Below are 14,371 nucleotides of genomic sequence, written 5' to 3'. Positions count from 1 at the left end.
GCCTAGCTTGAGAGGATGATTTATGGGATATAGAATGTCATATTCACGCGGGATTATTATACAGATTCATAGACTTACGAATCAGTGTGAAACGGGGGAATGTGCACAGCCAGAAAGGGAGAGATGAGGGAGGAAAAGGAAAGAAAAGGAGTAAAAGAGGTGAGGTGACCACGCCCACAATTTTCACTCTTTTTCGGCTTAACCGCCGCCACTCACCGCAGTTCTCTCTCACAGCGTCGCTTCGGCCTCAATCCCAATTCGGGAGTGAACGTCACCTCTTTCATTCGCACTTCACTCACCCTTACCTCACCTCTCTCTCTTCTCACCTCCTCACCTCCTTCTACTTAAACCACCACCATGGACAAATCTCAACCAGATTACTTTGACTCCCATCCTCTTCTTCAACAACCCATCCTATACATTGCAGGCCTCCCTCCAAACTACGCAGAAGCAGAGATCGCTCCCATATTCGAGTTCTGTATCCCCTACAAACCCAGGCTAGCAAAGGACGGATCGGGAACAGGCGCGCATATATCTACCTGCATACATCTCACTTTCTCATCTCTCACAGGTGTAATCGAGTTCAAGACGCTATTAACAGCAGAGAAGGCACTTGTCACGCTCTCCGCACGTCCACTTCCCTCCCTCCCACCACAATCAGTCATCGTCCTATCTCCATTTCCACCCAACGCTTTCCCATCACCCAACGCACTTCCCACTCCGACGGCCGTAGCACGTTTAGTCAAGCACCTCCCGCCCGACTTGGGCGACGCAGACCTGTTCGAGCTCTTCCGTCCTTTCGGCCCTCTGGTCTCCGTCCGACGGCACACGGCCTTCGGACGGGACACGGGCCTTGTCGAATTTTGGAGCGAGGAGCATGCCCAGCGTGCCGAGCAGGCAGTGCACTGTGCAGACGTGGGCGGCTATACTGTCGCTGTTCAGCCGTACAATCCTCGTCGCGCGGCTGGATCAGGCAGACCAGACGTCAACGCGCCCCCGTTCGTACCGCGCAGTGTGAGTGGTCCTATGGGTGTGCCTATGGGTGGGTTTCCACCAGCACCCAGCATGGGAAGCCTACCCTCCCTTTCCAGTGGGCCACAGACACCCACAAGCCCGTACAGCTCGGCGCTGTACACCTCCCCCCGCGCCCCGCTGGGATCGTTCGACCCTCAGTCGCCTGTCGGGGTCCAGTCACAGGTGTTCGTCCATGGCCCTGGTCAGCAGATCCAGCTTGCTCCTCTCTCTGGACCTGGCAGCACAAGCTCGAGCGGCCTCATCGATCCCTGCAACCTCTTTATCAAGAACTTGGACTTTGACGTGGACAGCCATATGCTTTTTGAGGCATTCAAACAGTTTGGAAGAATAGTCAGGTGCGTCATCTTTCAATGCTCGTTGCGTGAAAAGGTGGACTCATGGTGGGGCAGCGCTCGCGTGATGCGCAATGACCAAGGTACCTCCAAAGGCTTCGGCTTTGTGTCGTTCCAAACGCCCGATGAAGCATCCACAGCCCTCCAAATCATGGACGGCAGCATGCTGAACAACAAGCAAATTGTGGTACGCCTACATGAGCCGAAGGCACTGCGTCAGGAAAAGCTACGGGAGCGGTTCTCGGGGAAGCGGGGTGCACGTGCGAGCGGAGGAGCAAGTCCGGTGCACTCGGATGGCACCGGAGGAGAGGAGGGCATCCAAGCCGAGGCACCGGCCCCAAGGCCGAGGCGAGGCAGTGGGAGCTATTTCGCTGCTGCCCTTCAAGGCAATATTGTTCTTCACCAGGACGAGCTGTCCTCACTCTCCCCTGTGGTGCGCAGGGAAGTCTTGCATGGCGAACTCTCACGCAGGCTCAAGGAACTCGACAATCCCGTTCCAGACGAAGAAGCGCCGAGCGTCATCGAGGCACTCATTGGTATGCCGCTGGACGTGATCGTTGAAGGGCTGCGGTCGAAGGAGGGTCTCGAGGCACTCACTGCGCGTGTTCGGGGCGAGGCTGCTCAAGCGGCACAGGCAGAGGAAGAATATCTAGAGGAAGGTATGACCCCGCATGCACCGTCGCACGGGATCGAGCGGGAGAGAGCACCTTCCCATCTCGAGCTTCCAGAGCAGATGCTGCCGCAGCGCCCAGGCCCTTCACCGACGCAGGGTGTTCCTCTTGGCTTGTCCGCTTCTGCGCCGGAGCACCCATCATCTCCAGTCTCTCTCCCTGCACAAGCGACGACCAAGCCACTCACACCTGCGCCGCAAGGGGGCTCGAGCGCCGGCCAAACACCTACGACTGAGCGCGAGAAACTCCATTTCAAAGTTACCGAGCTGGGCAGTGTGCCCGAGGCAGAAGTGGACGAGGTGGTCGACCTGCTTATGACACTTACTAAGAAGGAGCGCGCGCTGTGCGCGTTCAACACAGAGTACCTCCGGGGTAAGGTCAGTGGGGCTAGGGAGGTGGTGCTCGCTGCGAATGGGGAGGAGACGGACTCCCTTGCCGATGCTGGTCCTGTCGCTGCCACTCCACCTGAGGAGGGAAACGGTAAGGCCTTACCTACCACACCCCAGCCGGTGGTCGCACCGACTCCTACCAGGCCGATCGTCTCCTCACTTACGCCTTCTCCCGCTGCACAACCCTCATACACGCTCGAAACGCTCGCCGCGCTTCCAGCAGCGGAGATAATGCGCGTCATCCGCACACCCAATAGCTCTGGCCTTCCTCTGCCCAAGGTAGATGCGGACGTGATCCGCAGTACTGATAGCTGGATGGACTCGCTGGAGGGAAAGGCCGACTGGGACCGCAAGCAGAAGCTGGGGGAGAAACTTCATAAGCTCCTCAAGGGCTTCGGGATGCGTAGCGCGGCCAAGATCGCAATCGCCTTGATGGACCAGGAAGACCTCAGAAGTCTGGCACATCTTGTCAACGAGTACCCTATGGTTCTTCGGGAGAAGGCCCAAAAAGTGCCCGTCAAATGAACGATAACGCTCGATAACACTCACGACTTGCAACTTATTCTCCTCTAACGACATTTCTCTGATTTCACTTTTGCTCAAATGTTCCTCCCTCCGATTTGACCGGTCGGGATAATGCCCCCTGTTCACACACTGTGAATGCTCTTCTCGTTTCCAATCTCACGAACACCACCGTCCAGCATGCTCGCGGCACGCTCGCGACCGGCATATCCTCTTGTCTTCCTCTAATGACTTCACTCTTCACCGATTCTGTCTGACATACGTAAATGGTCTCAAAATCTCGCCGCAGTCCCTGACAAATCCATCGCATTCCCCTTTCCACGTACTACCCCCCTCCCCCTCTTTCCCTTCTTCCCGCCGCAATCCAAAGCTTAAACCCCTCCACCATTATCCATTATCCATTTCTTTTCCCCTTCCCGGGACTGACTTTACGTACAAATCTTGAGCCTTGTTGTGGGCGTCTGCTATTCTGGCGTGCCCTGCTCTGATGTCGTGTCGTTTATACCCTTGCATCATCTAGTACCACGGTCTTGAATGTCGAAGGGTGGAAAGAAACGTGTCCTAATGAACGATCGATGTTACATCACGTCTGACCCGCAACGATGCTCTTGTTAACCCTGACGGTGAGACAGATGGGTGCTTCATGGGACTTCACCGGGTCAGAGAGGGTCAAGGTGAACGGTCGATATGGGAGCTGGAGAGTGCGGATTTCATGGGTCGAAATTGACAGATGTTCCTTTATACATTGTAGTAAGATACAGCGTAGGTCGGTGAGCAATGTATGGTGTTTCGTAAGGAGTCAAGCTCAACTGTGGCGTACATAATCCGTTCATCTTCTGACCACAGGATCAGGATCACATCTCCCCAATCCGACCCTCATGACCCATTCGCTCCGCTGTTCTTTTCCTTTACTAGACTCAGCAGGTCACTGAGTTCCATATCCCGCCTTTTGTCCATCATCACTTGAAAATCGCGTGTTTCTGGTGGTGTCAAGCGGTCTTCGTATTTGTTTCTTCCCTGTCGGTTATTTTGTTCCCTGGCGAGAACCTTAAGGGCGTGTGTTGATGACCTCCACGGTCTCCACTGCGTAAGCTCCATAGGATCAAAGTCCATTGCCCTCTCGCCGGCCATTGCCTTCTGCAGTAGCGTGTTCGCCAGCTCGCGGGCTTGCTTCAGCCCGACGAGGAAGGACACATTCGATCGGTTGCTGTCGTCGGGTATATTCTCTAGTAGATTCACAGCGTACTCCAATTGTCGCACGCGTTTGGACTGACGACGCGCTGTGTCGTCTCTCTTTTCCTCCGGCACGTCCGTGCGATCCAGGATGAGCATATCAGCCAAATGACGACGGCTGACCCAGCTGCCTTGGTCACTCGCGAGGCCCAAGTAGAATGCCGCTCTGGCATCGTCTGGCTTTACACCGAAGGAGAGCGTGTGTTCCCTGAAAGATGCCGACGGTCGGCGAAAGTAGGCAATGCCAGCGGCGGCAGCAGAGGCAGCGAAGCGGCGAGCAGAAATCTCATGATAGAAGATCGCCTTCGCACGGTCGAGTGGGAGGATGGGCACGTTGCCGTTGCTCAGGTATTTGCCTCTGGATTGGTATAGTTCAGCTAGACGGACTGCTCCCGCGAGATTGCCTTGAGAGAATCAGCATCTACGAGAGAAATCAAGCCAAGCGAGTCGTACCGAGCACAATTGCTTGTTCATAGAAATGAACCATCTTCCCCGCATCCTGTGGAAGAACGATGCCTTCCTCGTACAGCTGCCCAAGCTTGAACGCTGCTCCTGCGAAATTGTGTTCGACCGCGCTTTCGAGGTAATGCACAAGCCTTTGCCTCGCCTCGTCCAGATCCTCTTGTACATACTTGCCTTCCTTCAGTTTTTGTCGAATGGCCGTCTCCTCCAGGAAGGCCATCCCAATTTGGGCCTTATAATCCCCATGTTCTAGGCGGAGCTTGTAGTAGTCAATATCAAGGCGAGAAGTTGCTTCCTCGGCGATGTCTTCATCATTGGCATTGTTCCAAAGCTGTACATTTACCGGAGGTTTGGAGTTGGTTTGGGCGGTGTAGAGCTTGTTGATGTCGATGCGCCCGGCCATGCGCAGGCGGTGGCGAATACTCGTGGAGACTGACAAGGAATGGGTACACTTTGATGCTGCAGAGAAAGGGGAATAACATACCTCCGGTTGTAGGGATGATCAGGGTGGAGAGGGTGAACATCCCATGTGCGAGTGATTTGGGCTCCTCCCTCAAATACCCAAAAACATTGTACTGGCACCCTTCAACATACAAAAGTCAAGCAGCACAAAGAACAAAAAGAACTGGACTGAACATACAGTCTATTAGTTGGTCTAAACTCGCATATATGCACATCTCCGACAACTCCCGGACCACGTCGCTCGGCATCAGCGCAAGGAGATTCTTCACCGTTGTCTCCCCGAGTGTGTGAATCAGTTTCTCATACACCGCTTCCGAGGCGCCGCCGTATTCGTCTGGGGGTTCTTCTGCTGGCGGAGGTTCGGACGTGTCATCCAGCACTTCAGGAGTCGGGTTGATCGACGGTGTTGGATGAGGCACGACAGCGTCTGTTTCACTTTGCGGGACTGCGACCTCAGCAGGATTCTCCGATTCAAACGCTGGAAACACAAATTCCAATTTCTCATGCGCAACATCTGGCCCAGGATCGAACAGGGAGCCTTCTCGCATCACTTGAGGACGCATTGCTGCCCTCGCTGCTCGCTTGTGGGCCGCTCGGGGGTTGACAGTTGGTGCTCCTGCCGTTGCCATCGCTCCTGGGGATGAAGAAAGCCGGCCAACAGAAGAGTGCATCTGCCTTGTAATAAGACGAGCATGTGCAGAGCAGAGGAGACATCGATGCATTGTGGGCTGCCTAGGATGAAGAGACGATGAAGAGAAGAGTGAAGTCGACGACGCTCACAAAACTCGGAATAGAAGGGTCCTCACTGGCAGATATTAAAATTCTGCTAGAAATTCTTATATCCGATGGAGACGACTGCTTATGACCGATACACGTGTATTAATAAAAAATAATAAGCAATGCGTTAATCTCTAACTATTAGTTTACAAGCACATCTCAATCTTTCGCAGCAGCAGCAGCTTTCTCCGCCTCCCTTTCTTTCATCACCTTGATCATATCGTGTACCCTCGGCATTCCAGTCTTACAATCCACCCCCGCGCACTCTCTTGCGATCTCTTCGACCATACATTGGACGGCCTCAACCTCTTCCTCTTTCAAGCCAGCCCAAAGACAACCTCTCAGGTGCCACCTCACCTCGAGATCAGCGCGCATCGCCAGCAAGCAGCTGAGTATGACCATCTCCGTCTCCTTCAGGCTCAGGGGTGCGCGTGGGCTAGTATCGCTGATAGGGGAGAGGACCGCCCCGTAGGTGATGTTGTAGCTGAACCACTCCACGTCCCTCATCCCTGTCTTGAGGTCGCCAACAAGAGGCATCTCATCTCTATAAATCCGGTGTAGCGCCTCATATCCCCTCTGCTCATTCTTCCCATCCAAGTGAAATCCCTCTCGAACAAAAGAGTCGTCCCTGTCTCCCGGTACGAGGGCGGCGTGGAGTGCGATAGACGCCCCGATGCCAGTGGGCACACCGTGCAGGATCGTTCCTTTGACAATCGCCTCTTTCAGCCTTCTAACGACCTTTCGGCGAGGGAGGGGATCTTCAGCCACGTTCTCCGGTGCGGGAGAGGGTTCCAAGGGAGCGGGACCGAGGGGGGCACATGCATGTGTGTAGATTGCGGGAAGCCAGCTGGAAGCTCGGCCCAGAGTTACGGAAGCGGCGGCTGCGATCAGGTACCAGCTATCAGGCTGGATGCGCTTGTTGTTCGCGAGCGTGTCGAGGAATGCAGATGAGGGAGGAGGACTGGTAGACGCTACCATTGTTCGAAGTTGTTGTCGTATTGGACCGTGTTGATACAAACGGGAAAGTGTTGTAGAGAGAGAACGGGTGAGAGAGAAGGCAGACATTTATAGAAATGCAATAACCAACTTTGCAGTTTTTGGTGCACGCAAAACAGACAAGAGCACGTGAGCCAGGATGGGTACGAGCGTGGCTTCCATGACACGACCCGGACAGGAAAGCTTTCCACATCCGGAGACGGGCAGGGAGGTTGTATAGTATGGAGGCCGGGAACGGAGAGCTCCAATTTGGGGGTGGGACCCTCCAGGGTCCTGGGGCTTGGCACATCTCAGACCCACATTATTTTCCCAATGCTGACTAATTTTTTTAGGTTAAAGCTCTGCTTTAAACCGGCTATTCCTCAGCATTGGTAAGTGGACAATGATGTTCAATTTGGGGTTGTCACCTGCCTAGGTCTTACCCACTATGCTGTTCAATATGGGGTCATTGGTGGGCCTCCCCTCTCCACTTATGTATTAAACTAGGATTGTTTAACAAATTGATTTTCACCAATTTTGCTGTAAAGGAACAACATCAGTTGTCAATAGGTATAATTTATATTGTTATAATAAACTCCACACTTGTGAAGACCCTGAGCATTCTCCTGCTCTTACATTCCTCTCACTGTCTGTATCCTCAACTCCTCATTCATTGATGGCTAAGAGGAAAGCTGCTGCACAAGATGGTGGACTGTTCAAGAAATGGTGCATTGCTGAAACACCCCCCAGCTCTCAACTCTTGATGACTTATGCTCTGCCCTCACAACACTCTATATCTCCATCTTCACAACACTCTGTCCCTCAGCCTGGTGACTCTAATCCTTTGGACAGACTGGATGTTCCTGATGAGAACCACACAGTTTTCAATATGTACTTGCCATGTGGAAAGATGCCAAGACCCCCCCTCACCCACTCTATCCTGGCCATTGTCAAATGAAGCACTGGCACCAAAGGATGGAAGCATTGCAGAAAGCTAGGGTGGCACTCCAGGTGCTTGTTCCCAAATTGCAGGCTGGACCTCACCCCCCACCCCCCACCATTGCAGTACTCAATAGTCAGGGGGAGGAGATTCAACATCCCATGACTAGGGATGTTCCACAAAGGCATGCTGTACAGTCATCGACACACCAAGATGACATAGCAGTGCCACTGAAGCAGATATCTTCCCCTTCCTCTCACTCAGGAGATTCCTTTCACCCTGGATCCAATCTGGATCCTTCCAAATCTGCCACAGATGAGTCTATTCACTGGTCTGATGAAGAGCAGCTTGATGAGCTCACACCAGATGCAAACAAAGAAGCTTTCCCAAATCTCCGTCAGCAAGAATATGATGGATCCCACTCACCTACCAATACACCAGGTTTGCAGGGCTTTCATGACACTCAGAACCTCAGAGATCTCGAAGAGATTGATATGGACCACCATGCATATGATCATATGCAGGACCCAGACACTGATGAAGACAAACAAGTCAGTGATTTTTTACCCTTTGAGCAAATTATTCCAGAGTATCTCATGTCAAAAAGGACCATGTTAATGCCATTCTCAATGACCTTCATGAAGCCAGTCAAGACATTCCCCCTGGTAGCCAGAAATCTGTCAGCACTACCTATAGAAGATCTCATGGCAGCTCTTGCTGCTCAAGCACAAGCAGAAGGCAGTCTTCTAGATCTTGCCCACAACATTCCTGGACAAACTGCTATGCCAGAGGAACTCAACAATTATGAGAAAAAACTCAAGGAGCTTCAGGTAAGGAATAGCTCTAACTGCCCCATAAATGACTGATTTATTCTGTTGCTCTCGAAGTCTTACTTTAACCATTGGCACACCCAGACCCTCCAATGTGACAATCAGTGCCTCAATTTGGTCATTCACACAGTGAAAGAGCACATTTTGAACTCTTGCTCTAACTGCAGTGGGGGTGGAGATGGGTCTGGGTCTGGATCCAACTCAAAAAAAAAACTTACTGAGGAGGAGGAGGAGGAGTATGGCTACATCATTGCAAATGCCCACCTCATGCTGGAGCAGCACATTCTGCAATGTCAAACTGCCCAGGAACTAATCAACAACTTTGAGCAATGCATTCCAATCCCCCTCCTTCATGAACAGAATACAGTCAATGCAATCTGTGGAATACAGGATTGGTGTGCTTGGTTGGTATGCATATCCACCTTCTCTACCATCTCATGGTGATATCCAAACAGTCCAAATATTTTGAGCTTGTCCATGATAACAAGGCATGGGCTTGGCTCCAAATGCAGGGTCCTCTTGCTGTCAATCTTGTTGCTATATGGACTTGGAAGCAGGAATATGAAATCCATGCTGACATCAAGCATATAGAAGATGTCAACCATGCTTTTGGTGAAGATTGGGCTCTTCTAGAGTTATTGCAACAATGTGAAGGGGGAGAGCTGGGATCTCCATCAGAAAGATGTTGCATTGACCTCTACTCCACAAAATACTTGAAGGCCATCAATAGTCTGACTCACCCTTGTCCTCTTCTTTACCATGCATCATACCAATGGGTCTCAGCCTGGATGACTTGCTACCATTTTGTAAGCTTTTCTTCTTCTGCTTGTTTTATTTGCTCATATGACAGCCAGCTTGACACTATGCTTCATCATGCACTATTTGAATCTCCTCCAACACAGCTTTTTGCCACCATCATGCTTGACAACATCTGATATGCTTTTAAGTGGCATATTAAACTGGACCTTGAGGACTGGCCATACTCACTCAATGCCTTACCTGCTGCTATTCTTGATCAGCTCAAGTTTGATGCCTGCAACATTGCCCCTCCACCCAACCCTTTCAATGACATGGACTTGGCCAATCTGCAAGCTGGCAGGCATGTCATAATGGGTGAAGAGATCTATGAAAGCATTACTCAGTACACCAAGCATCACCTCAACCCACACAACAAGCAAGTACAGCTCATCCATGAGTGCCATCACAGCCAAGAGAGGCCCTCCTGTCATATTCCCATAGGCAACATCAACCCAGATCTTCTGCATTGCCCTCCTCCTGGGTTAGATGTCACCATAATCCCTGACCTTGATGCTTGCTATGAAGCACAAATGGTCAGAGTGTCAGGTCTCTTTCCTCATCCTTTCTGGGTAGGTTATTTCTTTACTTATATAGTATCTTACTGAGACCAGAGAAAGATATATTTTGGTGCACAAATGTGCCATGGATGTCACTGCTGCACTACTCCTCATCAAGGACTTCAACAAAGCTGTTATGGGTGGGAAGGATCTTCTTGTGTCAAGTGCCACAAGTATGGACAGAGGCAGTCATGCTTGAGACACCTCCAGGGTTATAAGAAAAGTATGTGGATCTATTCTTGATTCACTATCCCTCTAAACAAAATTCTCGTGTCCAGTCTCAATCAAAGACTGGCAGCCTAAGAGGCCCTCTCACTACCTCAACCTCAAAGATGAATGGCTTGCAGAGGCCCTGGATGCTGTTTGGTATCAGTACAAGGCTCATGGGGATGAGGAAGCACCAGAAAGTTGGGAAGAACCATCAAATGAGTTCTGGCATGATATGCACATGTTAGAGGCTGCAGAGAGGAACAGATCTAAGAAGGATGGTAAGAAGCCCATGAAAAGCTGACAGGGTCCTCAAAATATTTTGAGGAAAGATTACATAGTATAGCACAGCATGCTGCAATCACAATCACTTCTTCATGGCAGATGTCCTGCACTACTAGCATGAGCATCAAATCAGATATTAGGTCCCTGGGAACATCGGTGTCCATACCCCTCTAGATCTATCTAAGAGTGTGTGATACATTCAGTCAAGTTAGATAGGTTCTGTGAAGTCTGCTTGTAACAGGTCCTTCATCACTGTATTTCCAACCTCTCTTTCCCCTTCCCCAAACCTGTAATTTCCTTCTCTTCCCAAACCCTTGATGCCCATGTCTCTTTCAGTGCACTCTTCAGGCTCTCCAGGTGACAAGTCAATGTATTCATTGACCATGGTCAGTTCTGCCTCTGCCCTCCGGACCAGTGACAACTGGAGGGCATGCCTCATTTCCAGTAGTAACCCATCTCGTAGTTGAAGATAAATGTCCCAGAAGCTCTCTATGTTGACCTCTGGTTTGTCGATGGCTATCACATCTTTTGGTTAATGGAGGGTACATGAGTGATCCCCAAACTTACCCTTATAAGTGCTCTGCATGACCAAATCGAATTCTTCCAGAATGAGTTGGAAAACCAGATGACTGGGGGGGGCATACTTTTCTTCAGCCAAAGCAAGATCTTCCATAGTGACCATCACCTTGACCACACATGTTAACATAGACCTGCACCCCAATGGATCCATCCACCTACCTTAAAGGAATGGGCATCATCATAACATTCTGGATGGTACAGAATATGCTGCGGCACTCCTTGCAGTTGTGATTTTGTCCTGTCCTTCTGTGGCTTGCTGGTGTTGTGCATCTTGGTATATTCATCCAATTTTCTCTGCAGCCAAGGAATAGATAACCAATGAAAAACATTGCTAGGTGGCCTCAGAATCAGAATGCAGTGTCATTGGGTAGAGCCTCACTTCTCATAGTAGTCATTGCAGTTATACCACCCCTCATGCACTCCATGTTCAAACATATTCTCATATGCCTGGGTGAACTCACATCTCCACTTGATTTCAGGCTTGATGTTCATATGACCACATTTCCATATGTGCTGCAATTTGCTGATGAGGCTCGGATCAAGTCATTGTTGAATAAAGGAGTGCCCATTGGCAATGCCATTGTTCTCACTTCCAGGGTCACTCTGGGTGACAAGGGGTATTCCTTATATTAGGATCAGAACAGTGTCCAGTGTAAATTGTAATTGGAAATGCCATTGGTAGAGGCAATCTTACCCCCATAAAACCATGCCATTTCCAAATAATAGCTGAATATGAGTCTTGGATTAGAATTGGTCCACCATATTTTTACCCATAATAAGAAGCCTGAGAAGGGCTCCATGCCCAAATGGAGAAACAACCCAAACCATTGCCATTTATCATATTGGTCCACAGTGACCAACTCAAATACCCTGGCTGTCTTGAACTGTTTTCTCACCCATTGCTGACCCTGGTGCTGTCTGACTGCCTCAGGGTGGTGTTGCCTGTTATATTCTCCCAGAAGATCTCTGCCATGAGGCTCAATAGTCTCTTAAGCAAGCATAACAATGGGCTCTTACTTGCAAACATGTCCTCCTCACTGCCTTAACCAATCCTGAGTACACTTCACACCTGGTTCATGAATCTCTACTTGCAGAGATTCAATGTGCAGTGCAATGGTTTCTAAGGTGTGTTTCTGTTGCCAAACACTCTTCAAACCCATTGCCTGTTGCCAATGATATACCATCTTCATGCTGGCAGAGTGGGTCAGTTTCCCTGGAGCATGATCAAGTGAGAAAATCATCTGTACCTCAAGGTCCACCCATTTTCGGAGGCATTTACATCCCTTTTGATTTCCTGGGCAATCTCAGAATCACCCATGCCATAGCTCCAGTATTCTTTGATCCATGGTAGGAGCTCCCCATCAGGGACTGCTTTTTTGGTTAGTGGTGAATTACTAGGGGAGTTGTCCTCACTAGTCAGCAGATGTTGGTTGGGGTGTGCTGTGTTCTCTTCACAATCCATGTTTATGCAAATGAATGTATGTCGAGATGTGGGGGTGAGTCTAAGGCATGGATATGAACAAGATCTTATGTGGCACAGGCTGATGATGGTTGCCCAAAGATTGGGTATCCACCATTGGCCATCTGAAAAAGCAGGGTTCCTTGTCTTCTCATGTAGGGTCCTTTTTCATGTTGTGTCCATGGGAATCTCAAGTGTCAGCCTGCCTGGTGTGGTGCTGTGTCCAAGGCACTATTTGGGTCCCCAAATTGAAGCAGCGGAATGTGCTGGCTAGTTCAATTTGGGGATGTCCATGACAACCCTGCCCTCTGGCCTGCTCAATGGTAAGCTGCTGCCAGAGTCAATCTCATGGCCTCAAATTGAACTGCCTTTCAGTTTGGGTCTACTATAATAAGAGGAGTAGGAGGCCCTTTCATGTGGCCATATCCCTCCTTGACGGCCTTTACTCAACCCTCTCCACCTGCATGGATACTACTGGTAACTATGTCCTACCAGGCAATTGTACCTTTACAGTGCCACAGGGCTTCTTGATGCCTCACAATGCCTGGTCAGAATGGTGCCATTCCTGTGGGTGGACTGTATCATATGCTCAGAGATAAAGCCAAGGACACCATGGAGGGAAATGTTCATGTTGTGTGTCCAGCATGCTATGCTTATTACCAAACAAAGGACTCCAATTCCCTTCAAATGACCCAACTTCACACTGATTCAGGAGGTGTTCAGGAGTGGCCTTACAAAGAGCCAAACCATGATTTAATCTGTCAAATGAACAATCAAGCCAGAAAAAAAGGTATGTTTGCATTGGACTGCAGTTCTTGAGGAGAGAGTTCATCCTTGCACAGGGTCACATTCCACAGTGACTGCTTTGGGGTCTCTCAATCAAAACTTCCCTCATGGACTGCAGCAGCATCCCCTCCATTCCCAAACACAACAGAATTCCTTGGCCCAGCACTCTGTGCAGGGATACACAGGTGCTCATCAGTTGTATCCTGCTGAATTTGTTTGCCAAACTAGCCAATCCACACCCAGAGTCATCCTGAAGATGATCTTTGTGAAATTTGCCATCCACTTTCTTGATGATAGCTGGCAGGGTTTGCAATGTTTCCAGGTATGTCATGGTTCATGTACCCATCACTCATTCTTACACTCCAACCTCAGCCAACATCTGACACCATAGAACCTCTGTTTACCCCTGTGGGGCCAAGCAAACCAATCTCATTCAGTGGTGTGAAGGACAGCATGGCGGGCCCTGTCTCTGTGTCTGAGATTGTGAGAGATATTACAAATACCCTTCCCTCTGATAGCCAATTGCTCTAGGTGAATGCTGAAGGTGACAAACCCAATAAACAGTGAAAGACCACACACACCAGATCCAGTGCTGTTGAAGCTTCACATGCAATCATGTCAAGCACTCCCACCCCTGCAGAGATATCCACAGCTTTACTGGGGAAGAAGCTTCTGCATCTCCCCCCAGTCCCCCAAGGTAACTCTTTGTGATTGGGCCACTGTCCTCACTGAATATGTTTTGAAGGATACTATTGAGACACTGGGTTGTTTATACCTGCTCCAACAGTGGCATTTAGCCAACTTATCTGGGAAGGCTTCTCTTTTTCTCTCGACTGGCTTATTCAAGGCTGCAAAGCTGAGCTCAGTGTCAATGAAAGGCCCCAGTCTTGCCTTGGCAAGCCGGGAACATTCAAGACCACTCATAAGGGGTCTATCTTCCTTCCAGAGAGGATACAAATGTATTCTCATTGTGAGGGCCACTTGTGGTGTGCCAATCAGTGGAATGAGGTTGCATGCTGTTAGGGCAACACAGGCTGACTAAGTCTGCTCACCTAAGAGTGCCAAGAGTCTA

At 50.1% G+C, this 14,371-nt stretch overlaps 3 protein-coding genes across 3 annotated transcripts; 1 reads left to right on the top strand and 2 right to left on the bottom strand.

The window, feature by feature from the left end:
• Positions 1-357: 357 nt before the first annotated feature.
• Positions 358-3,325, top strand: DACRYDRAFT_115923 (uncharacterized protein; the record flags this gene model as incomplete). Its single annotated transcript, XM_040770098.1, has 2 exons — positions 358-1,370; positions 1,425-3,325. The coding sequence occupies 2 exons, from the start codon at positions 358-360 to the stop codon at positions 2,950-2,952; spliced, it is 2,541 nt and encodes an 846-aa protein (XP_040629057.1). The 3' UTR covers positions 2,953-3,325.
• Positions 3,326-3,825: 500 nt separating this feature from the next.
• On the bottom strand, positions 3,826-5,849 carry DACRYDRAFT_99886 (uncharacterized protein; the record flags this gene model as incomplete). The annotated part of the gene is made up of 4 exons (XM_040777637.1): positions 5,285-5,849; positions 5,129-5,227; positions 4,636-5,076; positions 3,826-4,586 (listed from the first exon to the last, which is right to left on the bottom strand). Exons 1-4 carry the CDS (start codon positions 5,826-5,828, stop codon positions 3,826-3,828), a joined length of 1,845 nt encoding a protein of 614 aa, XP_040629056.1. The 5' UTR covers positions 5,829-5,849.
• Positions 5,850-6,042: 193 nt separating this feature from the next.
• Positions 6,043-6,946, bottom strand: DACRYDRAFT_115921 (uncharacterized protein; the record flags this gene model as incomplete). Its single annotated transcript, XM_040770097.1, has 1 exon — positions 6,043-6,946. Exon 1 carries the CDS (start codon positions 6,859-6,861, stop codon positions 6,043-6,045), a length of 819 nt encoding a protein of 272 aa, XP_040629055.1. The 5' UTR covers positions 6,862-6,946.
• Between the last annotated feature and the right edge of the window lie 7,425 nt (positions 6,947-14,371).

The sequence above is a fragment of the Dacryopinax primogenitus genome, assembly GCF_000292625.1.
Source record: "Dacryopinax primogenitus strain DJM-731 SS1 chromosome Unknown DACRYscaffold_8, whole genome shotgun sequence".
NCBI lineage: Eukaryota > Fungi > Basidiomycota > Dacrymycetes > Dacrymycetales > Dacrymycetaceae > Dacryopinax > Dacryopinax primogenitus.
Note: the sequence above shows the minus strand (reverse complement) of the source record. Positions and strands in the feature narration are given on the sequence as shown.